The sequence below is a fragment of the Aphis gossypii genome, chromosome X, assembly GCF_020184175.1.
Source record: "Aphis gossypii isolate Hap1 chromosome X, ASM2018417v2, whole genome shotgun sequence".
Lineage (NCBI taxonomy): Eukaryota > Metazoa > Arthropoda > Insecta > Hemiptera > Aphididae > Aphis > Aphis gossypii.
In genome coordinates, this window is record NC_065533.1 from 42,137,106 (window position 1) to 42,163,665 (window position 26,560).

The 26,560-nt window shown below is 26.3% G+C and overlaps 1 protein-coding gene across 1 annotated transcript; it reads right to left on the minus strand.

The window, feature by feature from the left end:
• Window positions 1–1,941: 1,941 nt before the first annotated feature.
• On the minus strand, window positions 1,942–22,805 carry LOC114129349 (uncharacterized). The gene is made up of 5 exons (XM_027994064.2): window positions 22,358–22,805; window positions 19,394–19,538; window positions 11,455–11,529; window positions 3,706–4,902; window positions 1,942–2,948 (listed from the first exon to the last, which is right to left on the minus strand). Exons 2-5 carry the CDS (start codon window positions 19,491–19,493, stop codon window positions 2,812–2,814), a joined length of 1,509 nt encoding a protein of 502 aa, XP_027849865.2. The 5' UTR covers window positions 19,494–19,538; window positions 22,358–22,805; the 3' UTR covers window positions 1,942–2,811.
• Window positions 22,806–26,560: the final 3,755 nt, after the last annotated feature.

Genomic DNA, 26,560 nt, shown 5'->3' on the forward strand with positions numbered 1-26,560 from the left:
AATATGTTACTACGAACTGATTTCACTAGCTACTAGCCAGTTACTTACAATTATAATACTATGATACCTACCAAAATATTGCCCTTATCGTGGTCATCTTAAGCAGGGGTCGGCAACCCGCGGCCTACGGTCCATATGCAGCCCGGGAAGCGATTTTATATGGCCCGCGATTACAATTTATAATTAGTATAATTAATGTTTTGGCCTCTGACACTAAAAAGGTTGCCGACCCCTGATCGTATAAGGATCATATTATGCAATATTTATCGCTGAATCGAGTACCTACAATGAAATAAGAAAATATGTGAAACAATTCCTTTTTACATGTAGGTATATAATATAATATATATATATTTAATATTATTATAAACACCATTATAATAATTGTCGGTTGATTATTTATGGGTATAAAAATCAACATTAGATACGTGTTAAATTAAAGTCGTATGTATTATTTATTTACAGTGAGTCAACTGCAGCGATAGTATTACAATGGTATCGGTATGGATGGAAGATGGAACATAGTATGTAAGATAAGGTAAAAATTGTACTTTGTACTTCAACATTCAAATTTGAATAATAGATACCTACGTATTGTCATATTATAATAATATAATGTAATGAAATTTAAGTTTTTCTGTTATTTACGATAATTATGATGTATATTTGTAAATCCAATTTATATTTTTTGGAAAACAATTTGGTCGTTTTAACAACGATGACGAAAACAGTCATAGATCATGATCTGTTTTAACTGCATAGAATTATTATCGTACATCAAATGTGCATCAATATTCTAAACAATAAAAGGGTATGAAAAATAATTTCTGGTTAAAAATTCAATGATTTTCATAAATAATTTGTAATAAATAAATACAAACAATTAAAAATAAATAAATAAAATAAAATTGTAGACATAATTGTATACATGCGCATAAGCACATTACAATAATATTATATAGTAACAATCGCATGTCTCGGCTTCTCCGTTTTACTATACCCAGTAATTTAGTGTCTAGTTTGAATACTTATGCGGTAAATATTTATTGGTCATCCTTACACTTAAGTTGTTAATCTCGTCATGTCATTGTTAACTGATTAACAACACACTTATACTACGATACCTAACATATTTTTTTTAAAACAGAAATATCTTTAGGTACAATACTTGAAAATTGAATATTATTAGAGAAGATTAAGAGATGTGCAAATTTTAAGATCAAAATTAGAAAACTTCCATTTTTGGGTACCATACCTACACCTTATTTTAGTTCTATTGTTAAATTAAATTGATACGCAAATGATGTACGACTTTTTAAACAGTCGATGAGGAAACGATGTATTATACAAAAATCAAACTGACTTACAAAAAAGGTTAAAATTAACAATTGTGATCCGCAAACGAAAAATGACGAGTCAATAATTCTATTTAATATTTATTAAAACTAAACACAAATTAATTTGATTATTTGGAAATATCTTTTTTTTTAAATACTAGACAAACTCAATTGGTAATTGGTAATCACAATACAGAAGTATAAAGAGCAAAAAAAAAAAAAAACAACAAAATAAGAAAGAGCTATAGTGATATTTCATAAATAGTAATTATTATTTGACAGAATATTTAGGTATAAATGTATTAATGTTAATACTATATATGCAAAAAAACAATTAATAAATTTAATCTTCGATGTTCGAGCGCAGTGTGTGCTCTAAGGTAAATAATTTAAATGTTACGTAAAATACTTAACTTTTAATAATTTTTAGCTTATACAATAAATTAACGATTAATTATTAAATAGATTTTTTAATTTTGATTATTATAATAAATTAGTTCTTATTAGATTGAGCATATAATATAGGCGTTTATCTCGTCAAAAATGCCTTAATAATTTTACATAATTTTACAATAATTTAATGACAATTAAATACACAGCAAAATAAATACAAACGTTATAATACGTAATAACATTAATAATGGTACAGTGAAAAAACTATTTTATAAGTTTACATTATACATACAGGAAACGCTTAAATTAAATACAAAAAAAAAAAAAAAATTAACGACAAATACCTATATACTTTCTTAAGATTTTTTTTGTTTTTAAAATTGAAAATCCTGTACTTATAACATTTTTACGACATATATTTACTTTCAAAAAAGAATGGTTTTTAATATCTAATAATAATGATAATACATAAAATATAATAATAATTCAATTAAAATAAAAAATAATTCGCAATGCAATAAGTATAATAAATAAATAATACTCACAGTGTTCATACACGTGGACACTGGACAGCTTTTATAACAATAGGTAAATAAGTGATGATAATTTAACTAATCTAGGCTACAGTTGTGATAATAATAATTTATCTGGTAGAATAAAGCACGTGCAGCAAGGTATGGAATAATGATAATAATAATATTGTGTAAATTGTACGATATATAAATAATATTATGGTATAAACTAAACAGTAATATAAATAAACATTATTTGGAAAAAGAAAAAAATCAACGATGAACATATAATTTGAATAAAAATTTTGATTCTTATGATGTGTAATTATTAGTTATTATTATTATTAATTATAATTATCTGATACGGACGAGTAACGTTTACTGAGGGGGTCCATGGACGATCGATTTTCAAAAACATTCGTTTAAAATATGGCGAGTGCGTTTGAAAATCGAAAATCCTTTGGATTGACCGACTGAAGGAAAACATTACTCGTACGCCAGTAATATATAATTTATAAATGAACTCATAGACATCTTATAAAATGGTAGTTGAATTGAAGTGTTTTGTATTAAAACAAGACGCGGAGAAGCACGACAAACAACACCGTGCTCAAGAACGATTTCGAGTATGATATTATACTGTTGTCTATTTCTTTAATCTTCATCTCGTACTTGGACAACGGTTTTTCTGAGAATACTATCATGCCTGTAAATAAATAAATATATCTATATATAATGAATGACCTGTTATTTGTATGTTATGACTAGGTAGTATGTATTCATAAATCATAATTTAATTGATGTTAGGTAGGTATATAATGTGCGTTATGGTCGTTTTTGTTTTTTGTCCATGGTTTGTAGCAGGGCACATAATATGAGGATTTTTGTTTTAATTTTTAACCAAAAGTATATTGTTGACATTTAAAGTTGGAATATCCATGATATTTGAAACTTAACGCAGATCTATTATAGTTAGACAAATTAAATATGATAAAATCGATGTTAAGATATTTTATTCATTTAAAAATTTTAAATTAATTAAAAAAATTATTTCGTAATAGTCATTTTGTAGACATGTCTTTTTTGAGTGCTATATAGGAATTACATATTTCATTACGTATTGACTATTGACATATTTAATTAATTACTATTAATCGTATACACCTTTCATACGATTTATAACGTTTGAAATTATGGCATCCAAATTTATTAAATTGTGTTCCAATATTCAATCTCCAAATTATGAAAACACATCGCTGAACCATCATTCACGTGTAATAACTATTGAATTTATAAGACTCAGATAGGATTGTGATATGAACCCAACAGTTAGGTAGAAAGGTTATGAAAATAATATTGATATTAATTAAACAAAAACATTAAAATTGTTCTCATAATTTTAAATTAGTCTCATCAATTTTTGATAAAACTACTTATTTCGATTGGTACTATATTTTTCTTACTCGAATTCGATTTAACCGGACAGTCTTTGCCGTCGTTGGGCTGTGACTGTGATGACGACGGCGAGACAATTGTGATGGCCGTCGGATTATCAGCATCAGTAGTCGAAGTCATAAGCGATAATTGTGGCCGGAACGTAGGTGAAACAACTTCGCGGTAGCTCACGTCGACTTCCATCATTGTCGGATTTTCGGCAACGGCGAACGGCGTCGGTGGATGCAAGTCGGCCGACACGTCGTGATCATCATCTCCGTTCGGCAGAGCACGTTCGATTGGCTGTTCGCTGACGGCGAACGGCGTCAGTTGACACAAGTCGGCCGACACGTCGTGATCATCATCTCCGTTTGGCTGCAGAGCACGTTCGATTGGCTGTTCGATAACGGCGAACGGCGTCAGTTGACACAAGTCGGCCGACACGTCGTGATCATCATCTCCGTTCGGCAGAGCACGTTCGATTGGCTGTTCGATAACGGCGAACGGCGTCAGTTGACACAAGTCGGCCGACACGTCGTGATCATCATCTCCGTTCGGCAGAGCACGTTCGATTGGCGGCTGTTCGATGACGGCGAACGGCGTCGGTGGACGGAATTCGGTCGACGCAACTCGGTGATTTTCGATCTGCCGTGCGTGTTCGATTGGCTGCTCGACGACAGCGGTCGGAGGAGTCGGTGGATGTGACACGGACGAAACGTGATCGTCTTCGTTTGGAAGTTCTATCGGCTGCTCCGCGACGTCTACGGCGACCGGTCCGTTGACGTCCGTCCACGATCCGGAGTCGGCCGCGCACAGCATCAGTTGCTGCTGTTTCCGGTCGGCAAAGTCAATCGTTTCCATCGCCCCGTACTTGTTTTTGTCATTGTCGACGACGTCATCGTCGTTGTTGTTGTTGTTGATGTTGCTCGTGACGATCACGCCAGACAATTCCGAGTTTACTGATTGACTGCAGTTGCACGGGCCGTTAACTTTAGGTGGTTCCGAAATCTTTTGTTTCACGACCTCCGCCGAACTGGACAGCTGATAGTTTACCGATAACCACTGTTGTTGCAGTACATCCGATCGCCGTTTGAGGGTCCTTGGAGATGACGGTGGTAGCGGCTGGGGCGGCGGAGACAGTGACGTTGTTGTCGTTGTCAAAAAGTTTTGCTTCTTTTTTTTGTTTGGTCTACCACGTGACTTGACCGGCCATAAGTTGAGAGTTCCTACAAACCAACAAACCGTAATAATAATATTAGTCATTAGTCAATATATATATATTATATATAATATATATATAATATATACATAGGAGTTTCGTATTAGGCGAGACATCTTTATTAGCCCATTTACTAATAGTCGGCGTTCGTTTCTTAATCCTGCACGGTTTTTGTCAATTATAATTAAAATATTAAACTATACATAATATATTAGATAAAATTATATGTTTTTCACGTGGAGAAACGCAATTGGATTGGATTAAAATTTAAATATAATAAATAACCTTTAAAACTTTTACGTGATAAATATTCTGTTTGAACCTCCCATAATTGACACTAGGTAACTATTTTAGACTAATAAAATTACTTATTTATATAATAATAATTTTACTTTATTATTTCGATTAGTAATTTTTTGTATAAAGTAGGAATTTGAAATATTTAGGAATACAATAAATTTACAACTAAAAAAGAAGGTACCTATCTAAAGCTCTATGTTTTATTATTCTTATTTATATAATAATAATAATAATAATATACCATTTAAATATATCAATGTAGTTAAAAGATTTAATTAATTTTTTACAAAATTTGTGATACATTTATTATGATTAAATTATGATAAAATATTTATTTAGTAAATTTAGTTAATGAGTAATTTACAAGGTAATTATTATAAAAGTTAGGTTCTGAGTGTTAAATAAAAAGAAAGTATCTGAATAAATTATATTCAAACATACTTTAAATTAATTTTATTAGGTATGTACTTATTTTTAATTTTAAAAGAAAAGTAGGTTTACTCTTACTTATGAGGATGTAAATCTACGATTGAAATAAAATGCGATTAGAATTTTTCTGTACACCAAACACTTTTGATTCTGAAGAGAATAAAATTTGTTTTGAACATTTTTCAGATTAAATTACTCAAACGCATTTCTTATTGATGATTTGCAATACTAGCATATTATATTAAATAATACCTATTTCAAATTAGTTAATTGTCAATATTCAACAAAAAAAAAAAATTTAATAGTTCATATTAATTTTAATTTCCATGTGAATTTTTTCAACATTTAATAAAAATACCTACAACATTCAAATTTTATTAATTTATAATTATTAAAGAATGTTACACTGAAGGTGTTGCATTTTTTTTTTTTTTAATATAGGTTCTACTCCTAAGAATAATCTTTAGAAGAGTAAGTTATATTGAAACTCGTTGTCGATGTGTTTAATAAAATCATTGAACGATTAAGATATCTTTTTTAGCTTATTGTATCAAATATATTATGTACAGATTTAAGTATGTAACTATACTTTAAACTGCAGTAAAAATAAAAGTAATGAAATAAGTTTTCAGAAGTAATAACATAGGTAGGTACAATTTGAAATTAGTTGTTTATTGCTATTATTTGCTGATATTGTACCTACTATTGTATATCAAATCGAAAAATAATATCCATTTTTATTGCAAAAAAATCTATACCAACATGACTGTACATTTACGACAAGATTTCGATTTTAGTTTTATAGTTATTATTAATATTTTGTTCATATCACAATCGAATTTTATTTACAGGTAACTGAAATTGAAATTAAATATAATTTGTACTCAACTATCAAACAATGTTTATTCAAAAAGTTAACTATTGGCAAAACGTTATGTCAGTAAGCAACTGAAAACTTATGAAAAATACTGTCACCTCTTAGAAAAGCCAAAAATAAAAATAATGTTCATTGTTATATTATCTGTTACAATAATATTATTATTCTAAACTGTTATGTAAAATTAATTTTATTTTTAATTTCAAGAAAAATATTATCTTAGTTTTAAGGAAATTTTAAAAAGCATTCAATATCATGTAAAAATAGGTTCAAAAATAAATATATTTTCACAATCAATTATAAATGTTAAAACAAAATGTTTCAAAATACAGCTTAAAAGCGTTTACAGTTACTAGTTACTATCTATTAATACTAGAGCGCACTATAGTATTATATTTTGTATGAATAAATATGACAAAGGCGCTGTGAACTGCATTACTGTATTCAATTACGACGTTGTGAAAATAATTGGCTAATACAACAAAAGCGTAACGGTATTTTTATTTGTTAAAAACGTGAATTTGTCGTAACCAATTTATTCACTGATAAAAACTTTTTTAATAAACGTACTCAGTAGTTAGTTGTACACGCAGAGTTCTGTAACTTGGCCCGGAGACAATTTATTCGAGTATGCATAGTGTATATTCAGCTGTTATATGATACTGAAACAGTTTGTGAAACTGTATTATGACATGGATTACTTAACGTGCTTTTTTGTTTTAGGAATATTGCTATGTATAGGTACAGAGCGATTAAAATTATAATACCACAACAGTAAAACAATTGTGTAGTTTGTTAATTGAAAATTTTAAGTAAACGCGTGTAATAGGTATACTTATATAGGTATACATAAAAAAAACAGATGGGTAAGGGAGTATGGTGTTCATTAGTTGTTCCGAAATTTCTAGACTAACTGAAATACGAGTATATACGTGTTTTGAAACAATGAATTTATCATAAATTAATTAGGTAGGTCGTAAGTATACATCAAAAATATTAATTTTTATTAAATAAACTAATATTTTTAGATATTTTATTAAAAAAAATTCAAATGTTCAAATGTAAAATTTTTAAATTATTATAAATTGTCATCAGTTATAACTTTTATAACTTATAACGTAGGTGCATGCGATGCGTTAACGTCAATATTTTATACCAAAAACTGTAAAATAACTTGTTAAAAATTAAACTTTGTTGAGACTTAAATGCAACTAAACATAGAATTGACAAAAAAAATTTATTTAGATGTATGTAATAAAACTGTATTTTCTGGCACAATTGACGAATATCCATTGTAGGTACTTCAGTATCGTCCGGTGTAATTAATTGCAGATAACTTTTTTGAATACCATCAATTTTTTTTTCTTATATGCAATTTCTAGCGCATTTTATATATACCCATTGATACCGTTAGGCTTGTCAAGTGGGTCTCTATAATGAATGTGTTAACTATTAATTAGGTACATGAAATATCATTGTGTAACAATAATGATTCTGACAGGGGCGGCTCGTCAGGGGAGACTTTGAGACTGAGTCTCCCCCTTAAAAAAACCCAGTTACTTGTAAATAATAATTAATTAAAATAATAATGCATAAAAATATTTTTATTCGAATTGAAAATATAATATTATACAATTATATCGTTTTCTTTGTTTATTATTATAAATTGAAAGCAACCAAGTCTAAAACCTTTAAATAGTTATTTTAATAGAAATGCTATATTAGTTTTATCGATGACGGTGACGGTCGCCGTTACAGTGAAACTGCCGCCCGACAGTCTCAATCATAACATGTAAAATGGTACGGCCGGTTTGATGGAGGGCCGGAGGGGGCAGGGAGAATAAGCTGCGTATTATAGACTCTATTGAGACTGGGTTCACGACAATAATTGCCGTACCGCGCGCCGTTCTTATAGTCGCTGTCATAATTTAATGCATTTTTATGATTTAATAACTATAACACGTTTACTACAGGGTTTTATACTATCTTCTATTTGATATTTGTTATATTTCTAATTATTTAAAAATGCAAAAAGACAATATAATAGACATATTATTAACTAGTGGTTTTAATACTTTAACTTACGAACAAAAAAATCAAATTAAACTTAAAAATATTAACTAAATATGTAATACTATAATATTATTAGATTTTCAATAACAGGGTTTTTCTTGTTCGTTGTTATACGTAGTTTATGTTAAATAATTTTAAGTCTCCCCAGAATATTAACTCACGAGCCGCTACTGGATTCTGAGCGGAAATGGCTAATGGTCTATCAGCCTATATTTTTAAAGGTATTTTATAATAGGTATATTTATATTGCAATAAGTAATGTATTTTACTATTTTTGTTAAAGCAAAGTGAACGAATAATGTTTAGAATTCTTACAAAATAATGAATGTGGTAATTCATCGTTTAAATACGTAATTTTATCAAAATTTGAACTTAAGTTTCAAAAAAAAAGTTTTTGTATACATAGTATTCCTTAAATTTTTTATAATCTTGACAGATATTTTAACTTCAAATGCGTGTATAAAAATTGTGATTATTTTATACATAGATACATATGAACAATTTATGTCGGATCCTCTATTACATTTTCAAGAATTTTGATCCAGAAAATAATTTTTTATCGACATTATTTATAGAAAAAAATTTAAACACTTGCAAATTTCTCATGCCTATAAATATCTCAAAAAATTAATATATTTTAAACATTTTATCAAGTATAGAATTAACAATAGTATAAATATTTAATGTAACTTCGGTTCAAGTATTTCTTGATCGTAGTACGATTCTGCGTGGGACGTGGAGCTAAAATCTCTACTTATGATATACCACCTACTATGTCTTAACCGATTCTAATTAGAAATTTCAGCGCATCGCGTCGAATCAACTTAGGGATCGTAATTTTAATATGAATAAAACCATATAAATATTTTATTATCAATATTAATAGTTATAGTTAAATTAATTACTAACAAAGTAATAACTTATAATTGTATAGAGATATTCAGTCTGATTAACTTATTATTTTTAATATCTATATGGCTATATTATAATGCATGTGATGAACATATAGTAATAAAAATAGAAATATGTATTTATTATTTAAAAAGTAAATTTTTGTATAAAAAATAAAATTATGTTATAAATTATAAAATTTATACAATAAATAATACACAAGGAAAGAGTTGTAATTATTATTATAAACTATTATATTAGTAATTAATTTATAACTACATATATTGATAAATGATATTACAATAGTTAAGGTAAAATATTATGATATGTTTATGAAATATATTAAATTCGTTTTAAAAGTATTGATATTAAAACTACGAACTCCAAGTTGGTTCATCGAGATGCTTGCATATGTATTATGTAATGTCGGAACGAATTCATTTAGGCTATAAAGTCTCAACATATAATAAGTATAGTAGTATTGGGTCCAAATATAAATTGGTTTACAAAATAACTTGTCAACGTATAAATAAAATTGGTATAATTAACATAAAATTGCATAAAAATATGATGTTATTTAATTTTTTTTACACTTCATTACATTAATATCATATTTTAAATTTAAATCAGTCCAAGACTTCTAGACAATTTGTATATAGTCAAAAATATTATTTAAATTCAGAAAACTATTAATATTACTATTTATTATAATATATACAAATTATTAAGACATAATATTTATTTATATCTGATCTGTTTAGCTGTATTCAGGATTTTATATAGGATTATGTATATAATAGTAAATCAGTGATATTGTATGATGTTGGATTTTAAAAATATATAAATATTACTTTTTTTAAGGGTATAAAGTGAAATATAAGTGTTATGTCTTAAACATTTCTATATTTTATAAACCGTAGTTATTATAATATGTTTATTTAAATAATAACATATTTTAGAGCTTTTATTCAATACTTTGTTATTTTTACACGTCAATGTTATTTTATATGCGTACCATTTGTTTTATAAGCTGATTGATTTATGTTGATATTATTTTGTTTGTTTTTAACTGTATTATATAATTGTATTTTGAATAGTATAAGAAAATATTATTACCTATGTAGATGTAAATTATATTAAATTATTTTATTTTATCAGCGTGATTTTTGTGATGATTAGAAAAAAAATTTGAATAGGTATACGATTATGGAGGTTAGTAAACGGTTATCAAATAAAATATAACAATTTAGTCGGAGACGAATCTTTGGTCCTCTTGTTCGACTATTAAAATGATTTTTTTTTTTGGCAAACCAAATGTTCTATGAAATAAACATAAAAGTAATAATGATTATGTTAACTTGTTTTTAATTTAACCTAACCTGGGCAATAACAATGATAATAATAATAATAATGAGTCACTCAAGAAAAAATAATTTTGTTTTTACAAAGGTAAGTGATTTGAGGTATATTTCAGTCCCCTATTTGAAAGTTAGGTAATTTCTGAAAGAGTTGAGATTGTACTTAACCCTAACCAGCATAGACGAATGGAGTAAATTAATTTCTTAAATCTAAATATAGGTGGAAGTGGTAGAGAAATGGAACTCCAAATGTGCCTAATATTTTGATATGATTTAAGCGGACGCCATGAAGAACATTATCTGAATTCGTACGTCGTTTTTTTTTCGATTATTAAGTTTATAAGTGAGTTATAAGTATATTTAGTTTACGCTTTATCACATATGTATAACTTTCTAAAACAATTTAATTATCGTAAGAAACCCACATTCGAACACAGATAATGATTTTACCATCAAGTTTCATAATAGGTCAATTGATTCTAATTTTTTAAAACTAATTGAAGTAAACGTTATCTGCTCTGCGTAAATTTGCTATGTTATGCACTTATAAGACGGAGAAAATATACATGTGAGTGTGACGTCATCTTAATAATAATATAACTATCTATGTAACTGCAGTATTATATCTTACTTGTAGTATCTTTGAATTGTGCTTCGACATCACTGCACGCTGAACTATCACACGAGACTTGTGTGGTGTTAAGGCCTAAAACATAATTAAAAATGGGTTTGAGTTTTTTCATTAATTACTTAAAAGTTTACGTGTAAATTACAATAAAAGTCGGTTGCTCATATATTACTAATTTTATATGACGTATTGTATCAGTGGCCATGTGGCGTATACAAGGGGGGACGTGGAGGTCAGATTCCCTCCATTGGTGTTATTATTTTTTAATTTTGTTTGGAATATTTATTATGCACTATGCACTATAATGTAATATTTTGTTACATTATGAATTATGATCAATCGAGCCATTGAATTTTAACAATTTTGTCAAAACTGAATACCATTATAATTTTATTTTGGTTTATTTATAGCAAAGTAATGCTTATGCCTTATTTGATCGAAATAGTCGATGACGATTATGATTATTTTTACTTTATTATAATTTATAGCTTATCTTTTGTGTTTGATGTGAATTTTGAATCAATTAAAATTATATTTATTGTTTGTTATTGTTAAGTATTTTACTACCTAAGTAAAAAGTTTTGAGAGGGTAGGGGATTTTCTAATTTCTCCTTTCTATTTAGCTATGTCGTTTTCTATATTTGATCCCCCCCCTTTTAGAAATCATGTCTACGCCACTGTCAGTGGTGCAAATGTCATAAGAGGAGCTATTCACCACTCCAACCCTGCTCTGTAAACACTGTAAATAATAATATGTTGTTTTTTTTTTATGAAATTAAAAATAACCAAATTAGTTTTCTTTTATAATAAGTATTTGCATACAGTAATATCATACACTAGTAGTATTATTATATTTTATAGTGAAGATGTGTGTTAAGAACCCGAGGACCTTGCGTTTTAATTACATTTATTCAAACAATACAATTTTAAATAAAAAGAAACAAATGTATTATGCATATACATAGATTATTATACAGATTATTTAACACAATTATATCTCATATATTAAATTTGTACATTGTATATTCTAATATACATATAAATAAAGGTACATATTCGAATATACTATATTACTATATATATTAATTAAATTCATTTGATGGTAACTAAATTCTTGATATCTGAAATAAAAATAAGATTTTATCTATCAGATATTTATAGGTCATACTTACCAAAGGCATTGATTTTATAATAATTTTAGTATATTAGATTTAATACTAAGTATCCAGGTTATAAGTTTACTAATAACGAGACCGAAATATCGAATATGAATAGAACTTGTGTATGTGTGACTGTGTGAGCTCATATATTATTCAAATACCGGGCTGATGATTGAGAGTGACAATGAAAAATTCAAAAATATTGAATTTCAGTATAATATATTTTCATGGAAAGTCAGGGAATAGAATGGCGTAATGAAATTTCATTAAAAATAAATGATGATATAATAGCATCCACATATTGTGCTGTATCCATTTTATAAACTTGTGAAATACAAATTTGCACTCTGCAGAACTAATTTTGCGTTTTAGCTATAATATTGTAGTAAATCAAATTATTGCAAAAATTATTGAAAATATTATAAATATTATGTATTATATTTGTATCAAACGATGAATTTTTTTATGATACTTACATTTTTAAAGAAGTTATGAGAATGTAAAATATTGCAATTTTAAAATGATAATCTCTATTAAAAATTTAAGTATCATAATAAACCGATGTACATACATAGAATATGTTTTTAGCTTAAAATTTTATAATACGTTGATTTACTCGCATATTACATACAATTTGGTTTGTTCAACTAAATGTGCTATGTTGTACGTTTGTAAAACGGAGTAAAATCTACGTTCTGTTAAATATTATACGTTTATCAAATACGATAATTTATCATAACTTTTAAATTATATATATTTAAAATAAACAATAAAAATTATAGATTAATATTTATGTAAGAGTTATACTAGGTATAGATTTTATCTATGATATTTTATTATGTTCGTGATTTTTTGACCTTGCACCAGACACTATTAGGTATTTAAACCATTGAATTTATGTTCTAAATTTAACAGTAGGTAATAAGTAACGTTGTTAATATCAGTTGAGTAAGTGTGACGGTGTTTCTAACATACTACGGTGAAAATGTATTTACCTATTTATTATATTAAAATGTAATAAGTATTTTGTATGAATGTATATCAATGGCTTCTTGAGGTAAAGAATTCATTGGAGATGCGTTTACACCTTCAAATTTAGTGGGTGTTGGATAAGTTAGAATATAATATTTATTAATATTATATATTATAATATATAATGTAATAAATAAACTGAAAATCACATTTGATTTTTTATTAAAATTTGATGTGGACACAATAATATATAATATGTTTTTACATATAATTTATATAATTCAATATATTTTTAGTAAGAGTCTAGAGGGCAATGTATTTTTATATTCCGTCAATATGAGATATTTCGTATTTTTTATACAAAATCACTGAAATATATATCAGTCTTTATAATGAAAAGCGTGACTTAATAAAGTATTTATTTATTTTTTAATACACTGAAACAAATATACGAACTTTCAAAATAAAAATAAAATGATATTATTCAAAAATATAAGATGTTAATCAAATCAAATCTGTTTATGTAATTGAAAAATTTGGTTATTATATAAAACATAAGCCAGTTATAATTATCCTGTCAAGCTGTTAGATTTAATCTGTAAAAAACTTTACTACATTTAACTCTCTTAATATTTATTTAGATAAAATGTATTAATTGGATTTGTCATTACATTTCAACTCATTTGTGTAACTTATGCAATTTAATACAAAATTCTTTTTTTAGTTTATAAATTTACTATAAATTATAAGCAAAAGACGTTGCTTCCGTTATTATTAATAATTTATTTTCATTTGTTGTCAGTTGTTACAAATATGAAATATTAGGTATAAATATAACTCTTAAATTTTTGAATAATATAGCATTATATTATGCCTTATAATATGGATATGTGCATTGGCATCAAAAACATAATATTTGTATAGTTAATATCCTATATATACCTATCTTATAAACATATCTTGGTCACTTTAATTGTATATTTTAAGGATTTTAAGTGCAAATGAAAATGTTTACTTAATCTAATCGTACCCTATACTTAAAAGTTAATTACTAATACGGATATGCATGGTCTAATTTGCAAATAGACAAATAATTAATATAAACAATTTATAAATAGTTAAAAATCCTTATTTTCAGATCCCGATACTTTCTAAAATCTTTTCAAAAACAGAAACATTAGAGTAGTGATTGAATAAAAATATTGAATACTGTATAATATCTTTATAATGATTAATAACAATCAAAATTTCTATGGTAAATTTACAGAATGGATGTTTACAATTATAATAAATAATTTCTAAAATTATTGCGCATTTCAAATTCAATTTTTTTTATGATTTCTAGAATAAATTATTATTTATTTTTAATAATAAAACAAAATATTAATTTATAATATTATGTTTTTTTTTTTTAAACAGATTTATTTTTTATTAAAATTTTAAACTTCAGTATATGATTCTCATCTAGTATCTTACAGATAACACAAATTATTAAGTACACAGTTATAATGATTTACGTGATTTCATAAAAAATAAATAATTGAGGATAATAACAGTATTTTATAAAAAAATACAAATTTGAAAAATATATGAAAACTTATATTATTAACAATATTATTTATTAAATGTTCCCCAACATAATAATATAATACAATACTAACATTAAAATATTAAATAATACTTAGTTAATAGTAATTTTGAAAAGTGGCGAGGCTGGCTATAAAGCTTAATCCCAAAATTCCCCTAAATGTAATTTTGTCTGCTTATTATTTTTAATTATCTTTTTATTAAACAAAATACAATTCAATTGTATACTACGTAAGTTACGTTGTTTTTATACTATGTAATCATGGTTAACAAAAAGAAAAAAGAATAATATTTATTAAGTAATTTATAGGTAAATATTCCTAAATGCTTCGAATACAAGTTAAATCTGTTATATTATATAGCTACGTTAGGTTAGGTATATATTATGAAGAATAAACATTAAACATATTTATTTGTTTGTAAAAATAACCTTTTTTTTTTTTAGAGAAATGTTACACGTGCTATGTGTATGAATATTTAAAAAATATTTTGTAAAGTTGTTAATTATATAGTAATTAAACATTTAATGTTAAAATAATAAATTAAATAATGAATTAGATAATATCTAATTATACAATATACATATTATTATTATTTTTTATATAATGGGAAAGTAAATCGAATTGAACAAAACAACTTATGAGCATTTAAAATCTTAATAAATAAAGGTCCTTCTTTATAAATTTGATGTTTATTACAATATAAAATAGAAATAAATTGAAAAGACAACTAAACATTGTATAATCTAAATATTATATATTTTATTATGTACTATGCTATAAAATTACTATACAATTTTTATATTCTTACAAATAAATAAAAACGATGAGAATGAATTAAAACGTATAAAATTTAAACGATCTTAACAACAATAATTATTCATTTAAGAATATTTTTGATATATTTTAAATGAATTTAATTAATATTATGGAAAAATTATTAATTTAATAACTAAAAATCATTACCCAATGTTTATTAATATGACATGCTTATAATTTTCATCTTAAACTTCTAAATTTTGGTTATCGATTGTATAGAAGAAAATATATTATTCTTAAAATAATATACAGTTCGTTTTGTTTAAAATCGATTGAAATTTTTATTAATTTTATAAATATTGAATACACCACATACGTGATTATGAGAAATGTAATTGGAAAAATTATTTTAATACCTATAATATGTTATTTTATACGCAAAAAAGAATTCAATTACTTGGTTTATAATTTTACTTTTGTACTTTTTTTAATTCACAAACTATTAAATAAAAAATTAGTAAATAATTAATATTATTTATATATTACATTTTGTTCAACACTTGAAATCCATAGCTTTTTAGGTTTTGTTTATAATTAATGTAATCAATGATTTAACTAAGTAATATACTTTTGTGAAAAATTGGACTAACAAATTGATGATTTTTTTTTTAAAAATGTTATGGAAAAAAGACAAATAATAAAAACAAAAATTGGAACAAAAAGAATTAAAATGTATCTATTTATAAATAATAATACTGTAATAATTTTGTTTTGAAAAAATGACTTTTACAAAAGACGGCTGACATGATATAATAATATAGTGGTACACCACTCCTTATATAAACATATTATTAAAATAAATGTAAACATTCTTATTAGTAAAGAAATATACAATACATAATATTTTTTCAAAAAAGTAAAAAAAAAAAAAAATCATTAGAATGGAATTAAAAATTGTTTTTCTCAAATTCTCATAATTGGAACGTAAGCTTTAATTAAAAATGGTATCTTATTATATTCCAGAATTAATATTATATTATATTGTTTGTATAGCTTAAAAACACATTTTGGTTAAGCCGACTTTTCTGTTAAGGGTGATCCTCTAGGGGTGTTTGCCGATCATAAAAAATAACATTTTAAATTATCTTTTAGTAAAACCACCTCAATGTTAATTATTATATTTTTCTAATGAAACGTACCTAATTTAATAGTTACGTATTCGTTTAAACAAAAAAATATCTAACTAATGATTTATAATACTACTGTATCCATTAAAAAATGTTCTTATTCAAGTCACTTAAAGTTTCAAATAAGTATTTGATTGGTTTAAAATTCAATACGATATATTTATTTTGATTAGTAGTATTATAATAATATGTATTGTAGTATTGTAGTGTACACAATTATAAGTTAATTAGTATTGTACAATTATTTAAAACTCAACTATTTAAACAACTTTTAATTAATATTTGTTCGTAATTAAGTATTTTTAAAATGATATAATTTACAGCCATTAACCAATATGAATCAAGTAAACAAAAACATTCAAAATTAATTTTATATTGCAGATAAATCATTTTAAATACTAAAAATCCGAGAAAATAAGTTACGGTTTGAGTAAAATATTTCATCAGTTTAAACATTTTAGATAGGTTTACTTAATTTTTCAGTAATTCAATGCATTTGATGTTTCTTAAATTTATTTTATTAAAATCAGTATTTATTGTTTATTATACAAGTCATGCATATTAATCAACAGACAAAATCTGATAAAAGCTACTGAGAGATTTCTTTACGTACCAACTATAACTTCAAGAACAAATTAAACATTATCTAAAAATCTTAAATCTAACCGAATATTTAAATAAATAACATTTAAATACATATATATATATTTATAACAACTAAAATTACAAATGTATAAACTTTATATGGATAATATGTTTAAATATTATATAGTATATAATATATAAACACTTAATACACAAAAAACTGATACGATTATTATCACTTAATAACAGGAAGAAGTATGAAACCCGAAGTTGTAAGACTTGATAATTAATAAAATTATTTATTTTATTAAAAAAAATATATTAATAGTATATAAATATATAACGAAATATTCAAAAACAGCTAAATTATTATTTTTGAAATAGTCGAAACTGACATTTATTTTGTTTTATTTATGAATAAGTTATAATTTTACTGAGTACCTATCTGCTGTTTCGATGAAAACATAAATAATATATTATTCAAAGTATTTCGATAATTTTAAAACACAACTTTTAAAAAAAATTTAATACATTTTGATACAAAAAAAAATGTATAATATTCCTTTATTTTATAATACATTATTGTTCTTAGGTATTAAAAGTAAAAATACACAGCTTATAAAATATATTGATTGTTTACACTATTGTGTTTACTATATTCTGTACTGTTTATATTTTTGCTTTTAAAGAGACTAAATAAAAGTATTATAAATTAATATTAATTAGTATTTATTAACAAGTATAAATTATTCAAATTTTTACATTGAATATTGTACAGATACAATCATTAATATTTTATGTAGTAAAATTATCTATAAGCCTATTGGTCGTTAAATTCATATAGGTATTCATAATTTTTTTTTTTTTTTAAACCAAATAAAATCTAAAAATTATAATAATTAAGAAATAATAATACAAACAACATTTTTGGTAAAGAAATATGTATTTAATATTATTTAATTTTGGACTTAATAACTGTATTTATGAATTATAATTGTATTAATATAATAACTAAATAAACAGCATTTTTTAATTTTTTTTTTAAACATCTTCTGTGTGATTAGGTTACAAAATTTACTATTATGTCAAATAAAATTTTATGTTTATCATTTAAATCGATTATAAACAATTGAGCTTGTATAATGTTGAAATTAATAAACGGGTTTTTTTATCATGTCTTATGAGTCATGAAATTAATTGTATTATATAATGCATAATCTAACTATTATGATTTTCAGTAATGCTATTTAGTATTTACTATATAATATATGAAATTAGGTAATTTCATGGTTGAAAAATAGGACGTCGTTGAGATACTGACGACAATTTATTTATATGTATACCATCATATTATATCAAACGCATTAATTCAATAACCATATAGAATCATACCATTACGAGTATACATAATATTTAGGTGATTTCGGAATTCGTTGATCCGTTAAAATAATATAGCATATTGCATGCTTTATTATATTACGTTCATAACTTAAGTCGATGTACTTTGGTCGAAGGTCCAATCACGATAACAAAACGTCGTACACATGTTGTGCAGATATTATAATATTATACATATGTGCGCAATAAATTTAGCAGCTGTATAAAGTCCCTTAAAGTGGACGGCTATAACAACGGTTTCCTCCAAACGCTAACTCCGCGGATGTAATATAATATGACGGTTGTAATATTTTACCTTGCTGTTTCGAAAAATGGCTCCATGAACTCGTCAACGCGGCCCAACACGCGTCACGGCCGTCTGGACCGAAGTTGTATATTATAGTTTTTTTCTCCATAGTATTTTCACAGTAATTATGGCCGTTTAGGTACTTTGTCAATACCTGAAAAACAAAAATATATATTCGTCGCGGTCGGTTAGGATTTTATCGCAGGGCGATTAGGCGTTGAACGCGTAGACGTGGTATTGTTAAATGATGATTTCAGAACGAATGCGTATTGGAAAAATATCGATATGAAAACTGAAAGTTAATTAAAAAAAATAATAATAATAACGTAAAACGTCAACTGAGTTTGCCCGAGAGTTTAGATTATCGCTTCACTATATCAAAGCACTGTAGTTACATTCACCACGGGCGGATCGAACGTACACGCATTATAATATTATCATGAAAAAAAATATATTAATATAACATAGGTAATAACCGCGTAAGATAAAACTTAGGCTGGAAATTGTATTCACGACAATGACTACGGTTGTATTAAAACGTTCGATGCGTCTGGATCGTTAAGCTAAATAACGTTATCTTACTGACATAACGCACACCTAATAATTTTCCAATACTAAATTTAACATTATATTCTAGTTTATTTTTATGTTTTGTTGACACGTATATTATATATGTGTTATTTTCGTCTTACGTTCAACATAGTCAGTTTGCGTTCATTTTATGTTGTTAGCTTTAATATTAGAGTCGATTTATCAATAATCAAATAAAAAGGTATAAGAGTATTATTTTAGAGGATCGGATAGGATTTAATAGGATTTTTTTAATATTATAATTTTAAAGCAAGTTATGAGCATTTTAAAGTAGTAATATTTTACATAATTATAAATTTATAACCCATTTTAAAAAGAAAATATAATAAAAGCGTATGGAATGCTCTAGATAATATTCTTACTATTTTACCTAAGTTTGGTAAATCGATTCTAATATTAAAGATAACAACATAAAATGGATTATTATGCTAAATGCAAGTATACTAAGTTGCACGTTAGTAAGTTGAAAATACTACACATGAAAGAGGTGTTCTCTTAAACTTGGTTGGACGTCTTTTAGGATGTTTGCGCCTTTGCGGCTCTGATACACGATTACTAATTACTGTATTTATAATTACTGTCCCCTAACGATAATTATCATCGATTATAAAATATAATTAATCAACAGAGTAATTCACCAACCATGTTTATTCCCATTATTTTTAAATTAATAATTAATTTATTCAAGTTCTGATTTTTGGAATTTTTAAATATAATTAAAGACCTTGTTTGCAAATTATTCAAATTGTTTGAACTACTTAAGGAGTGTCCTGTGACGATAAAAACTTCTGTTTTTCAAATGAGAACTCGTCTTTTTTTTGAAAATTATTCAGTGAATAATGTTTTGAATTCGAAATTCGAACAATTAGTTTTTAGTTATTAAAATGTTTATTCTATAGAAAATATCTCATAAAAAGAGTTTAAAAAAAAAATAAAAAAATCTTAAATTAGATTTGATATTGAATTTAGTGTGTAATAATTTTTACAAAATATAAAATATGACGATAGATTTATATTAATTACTAATAAATCAAAGTCACCATAGTCTTTAGACTATCTTCTAGACCTATTATATTATTTTTAGAGCGCTAGGTAGAGGCTCTAAGTATAGATTGAAATTTTCCCGTTCGAATTTTGATTTTAGTTCGTCAATACTCTAAGAAAATTATTTAATAATTTTATTTATAGCACAGAAGGAAGGGTAGGTTCTCATTTGAAAAACAGAAGTTTGTATCACCACATATTCCATTCTTAAAGTACTCGGCACCAAAAAATCTCACAGATTTGAAAAAACACGGTCTTTAAGCGTATTTTCGAATTCCAATAATCAGATTTTGAACAAATAACGCATTATTAAAAAAAAAAAAAAAGACGAGCTTACTCGGCTAATCATTCTGTATAATATACGTCTATACGAACCGTATAATAATATATCTTAAATAGAATGAGCATCCGACCGATTCAGCACACCGGTGAACGTATTTTGCAATACAATATTCATTTCGAAAACGGTCGTCCGCGTTTGCGAAGAGTTAGTATCGTTGAATATCGACGAAATATTTAATAGGCTCGCCGTTGTTGTCATACGTCTCGGTCAAATGGCATTAGAGGTATATAACACTAGTGTATTTGTGTCGTATACGACCTACAACTTGGTGCGGTGACAAAATAATAATAATAATAATCATGACATTATAAATCGCCATGATGGTGGCAGTGCGCTCATTATTGCCGTCGTACCGATTCATACGACTCGATCGTTATAATGATTTCACATACGCGATAATAGGACGCGCGTGTTATAAATACGGTGTGGGCCGTGGGTATATTAATATTATATAATTATATGTAAAGCTCGTGTGTTTGTGATAGGGTAGGTGGCAGTGCTATTGGTACGTTGGCGTTGAATCCCCTTAATGTATTACGCGTAAATATCTATGTATACCATTGCCTATATAATATTATGAACGGCAAACATAAACCCTCCTTTCAAACGAACGAAATAATCAAAAAAAAAAAAAAACTCGCTGAATGAATATTTTTGAATGGCAATACATTGTGTAATATTATGCGCGCTATTCTATATTTGATTTTAATTTTAAACTAAAATGATCTAATACGACGACCGGGAACGTTTTACACTTTTATAGTATTGTGTGTTTACTGTTTATGCGTTCACATGTTACAGCGACTGGTGGCCAACACGATAATGATCGATTCGATTCGGCGGCGACGAACTAAACGACCGTTTTTGTGCACGAACAAAATTAAAAAACGGCCGATTTAGTAATTTAATTTAGACTGTGCGGTGTCTTACCGTGTCATGATAAAATGTAAATTTTCGTGTAGGTACTTATAAGTAATAACAAAACGTTTTCATACCTGCAGTGTGGTGGATTTGGCCCGTTGGTATTTTCCGGATCGGAAGATGGTTATTTAAACCGTGTGCGGTTGATGTAGGTAGATACCAAATAAATTATTTCGTATTCCTTCCGAAATCGGCTGCCGGTCGACGGCAGAGATTATAATTTGAGCTCAGACGAAGCAAAAACAATAACCGCGGTAGATTCTCGCGAGAGACAGTATAATTACGACATTATAATATTATAGGTAACAGTTTAGTATAATAATATTATATTAAAGCTATAAAACCGGACGTTGTGTAACGGTAGTGTTTAAGTTTTTTTTTTTTCGGTAATTACAGAAATGTTATAAAATTATTATTGTTGGGAGACTGTTTTAGAAAACGTGTCTAGTGCGACGCGACCGGCGCGGTTATAAGACGTATCGCGATATAGTTCGATAATATGGGTATGTGCCGCGCGGCGATTAAACGATAGAGATACCGAACGATTGCCGAATGTGTCGGATAGAGAGACAGCAGCTGATAGTAATGGGCGACGGGAGAGAGAAAAAAACCCTGAGCATAGTATAATATAATATAATTATATTTTATCGTAATTTAAGAAATAATAATAACGACTCGTTTGTTGTTCGTTTATCTTTCTTCGCAATATAAGCACCTATATTATCATTGTTATAATATTTTCGTTCGCCGCGCCAGTACTCCATAGTCGGAAACAATTAGTACAATCTCGTAATATATTGTATTGTATAAGATACGCCAAAGTATAATATCATCTCACTCTCATTATGACATTATCATCAACTCCGTCAGCCGTTCTTTCTGCCCCGGAAAAAAAAAATAATTATTGTACTATTATATTATATATAAAGATTTATAACCGGGGGGGGGGGGGGGGAGACTTTAAAAATGTATAAAATGCATAGGTACATTAATAATTAGTAAATAGTATTAGGTATGTATTTATATTTATTATTAATTTTGGAAGTATATTAAATTGGGTTTTTTTTTTCGATATTATAAAATACAAATCATTGATGTAATAAATTTACCCGACGAAGGGTAAAAAACAATTCATTCAATGCTTTATTGATATGCGAGTTTATATCACCATGCATATTTAATGTGATGTGCCTGTTTATTTAAGCTACCTTTTCTCATTGTTGATCGTATGTTGTAAGTTTTTATGTGATGTTTGAATGAACGTTGAAAATGATCTTTCATTAGTCGTTTTAGTCACAGACAAAAACTGCGTTATATTTTATGAACGTTTGGAAACATATTTGCATTACAATATTGAAGGTATCAATAAGGGCGTTTCAAATATTTATACCAACTTGTCGTCGTCGTCAAATTTCTGCCTCACTTACTTAAATTCCTGGAGAATTGTCATGTACAATTGAAATATAGGTTTCAAATAACATTGTACGAGCGATTTTGTCTAAAAATTTCTTTTCAATAGCAAAAAGACTAGAATTTGGATAAAATATTACGATGTTTGAGGAAGTGGTTTTGTCAATCAAAAATGAAAAACACAATTATTTTTGGCAATGGATGGGGGGTACTTGAGTACGGGCCTGAACATACAAGAAATGTGATTAATGAATTTTTTTCTCAGTATTGTATTATTGCGCTCAAGAAACGTGTAGTGCACATTCCGATTTTCTAGTTAATATTATAGTTAAATTGAAACTTAATTGTTAATAAAATACATTTTTGAGAAGTTAGAAATAAAATTTCTATGTCTTGTTTTAGGTGATTAATATAACGAAATAGTATTGGAATAATTGCTCCTAAATCCAAATATATATATATTTTTTAAAGAAATAAACCTAATATTAATAATCGAAATAAATAATTAAAAGATTTCCTTAAATTTAATATTTATTATTATATAATATTTTGCATTATAATGTCTAATGCAGTAAATATTGAAATAATTGTGCGGTAACTTGTTACTTGTACTTAATTTATCAGTTATCACTAATAACTTATTAGTTTATAACGATACAATAAAGTATAATCGTAGTGCTGACACATTGAATTATTCCACAAAATACGCTAACAGTGGCCCGATACGATTGTATAAATATTACAGGGGTCGCAGCAAAAAAAAAAAAAATTCATCAGAGCAAAAACACTTGGATTTTACCCGGTCGTGAGGCTGTATATTATTTAATTTAATTAATTTTTCATTCTATAGTGTATCACTCATCCACCCATCCATCGAAAACAATTTATTGTCCTGGTATGTACCTACAGGATACGCTCGAAATGCCTCCGATTAATAATACGCACTTTAAGTTTATGTTTAATATTATTTAGAGTTGATTATTAAACCATTCAGAGACGAAAATAAGGTTCGCACTTGGTCTGTCGACGTTTTTTTCTCTTGTATTTCATTATTAAAATAAATTATAATATGGATTTTACGTTTGTTTTAAAACGACGTTATAATACTACACAACTCCAAAAATGTAATTTAAAAATACCGATAAAATAAAGACCATGGATCACGGTAATAATTTTTTCGTCGTACAACCCGACGTTGGAAGTAATCGAAATTTACAATAATACGAGCCCACTAAAATTATTTTGTTTGCTATGTTTAAGAATACAATTCTGTTGTTAGTGAACAAAACATATGTGTGTATGGTGGTGTCTACTTACTTCCAACTTGGTACTATATGCAGCCATGTTAAGAATTATCTAAAAATTAAAATTGCAGCGTATCTATTAACTTGATGGGGTGAATTTTAAATCATTCGTATTTCGTATTGTATGTTAATTTAAAATTGATCCTATAAAAATGATTTGTAAATATAATACTAATATGTATTTATGTATTACCTATTAAACTACGACAGCGAATAAAAGACACACTGTTTAATATTATCTTTTACATTACTTTTGTAATACGTGCTATTATATTATATCAACCAATAGTTTTACGTTATTGTCATCATTCATAAAATAATCAATCGAAAAGAGTTCATTACAAAGAAGCACATAATAAAACAATCTTCAATGTAACGTTTTAAAATCGAACAATTATTTATGAATGATATAATATAACATTATATTATTTATATATTTATGAACGAAAGAATACTGTATTCATATTATTAGGTTTACATAATTTATAGCTAGATACGGTAACTGTTCGAGATTACAAAATCGTACTGTACACCTAAGAACAATACAACGTTTATAACGTATAAATGTATAATAACACAACAAAGTATAACAATAAGTGCCTATTATGTATGTTGTATGAGTTGATTGGAGTACTTTTATTATTTAAATTATGATAGTATGTACAGTTTATTGTAATATTAATAATGAAAATATTTAATCATTTCTTTACTTTTTGAATTGATTTCGTGAACCCAATAATTTTTATTGCTCCATGTTTTATTAGGTATCCAAATCTTCTTATTCTTTGATAATAAAGAAATCCTTAGTTAATATTATGGACTTTTTATATATACTATCATCACTCATTTTGCGAAAATAATTAGTTAAAAATATGAACTATTAATTTGCTTTAAAATTAAAATTGTTAAAATGTTACAACATTAAACTGTCACAACACTTAAGTATTATAACACATATAAAGTATAGTTTTGAAGTACAAAAACAACATAAAATAAAAAAAGAGTAGTAAGTGGGTACCACTCTGCTGTATAGTAGGCCAATAAAATTGATGTATTAAATTTTAATCCAATGAGAGGTATCATTGTATATGAAAAACGATTCGGAACGAAGATGATTTCTCAGCCTAGAATATAATTTTCAGTGGTTGGTGAAAAAGGTGGTTTATGTTTTAATGGCCTGAATACACCAAAATATAGGTTTTTTTATAATTATTGTTAGCCAAACTTATTGAAAATTTTGTATTAAATTTTCAACTCTTAGCTACTTATACACAATTTTATATGAATTATATCTATAAAATAATTTGCAAACATGCGTTAACCTTAAAACTATACATTTTTATATTTAACTTAGTGTTCCTATGTTATGTAATGTGTTTTTGATTTTATTTCTACATATAATAATTATATTAGGAAGTTTCAGTAAATTTACATTGAAGGCACATTAGCAAATTGTGTATAAGATTATTTAATGGAATTCGAAATGTTTTTCGTGGGTAGTAATTTTTATGATAATAATTAAGCTTTTATACTGTCTAACTAGTCTGTTATTTGTCATGGTGA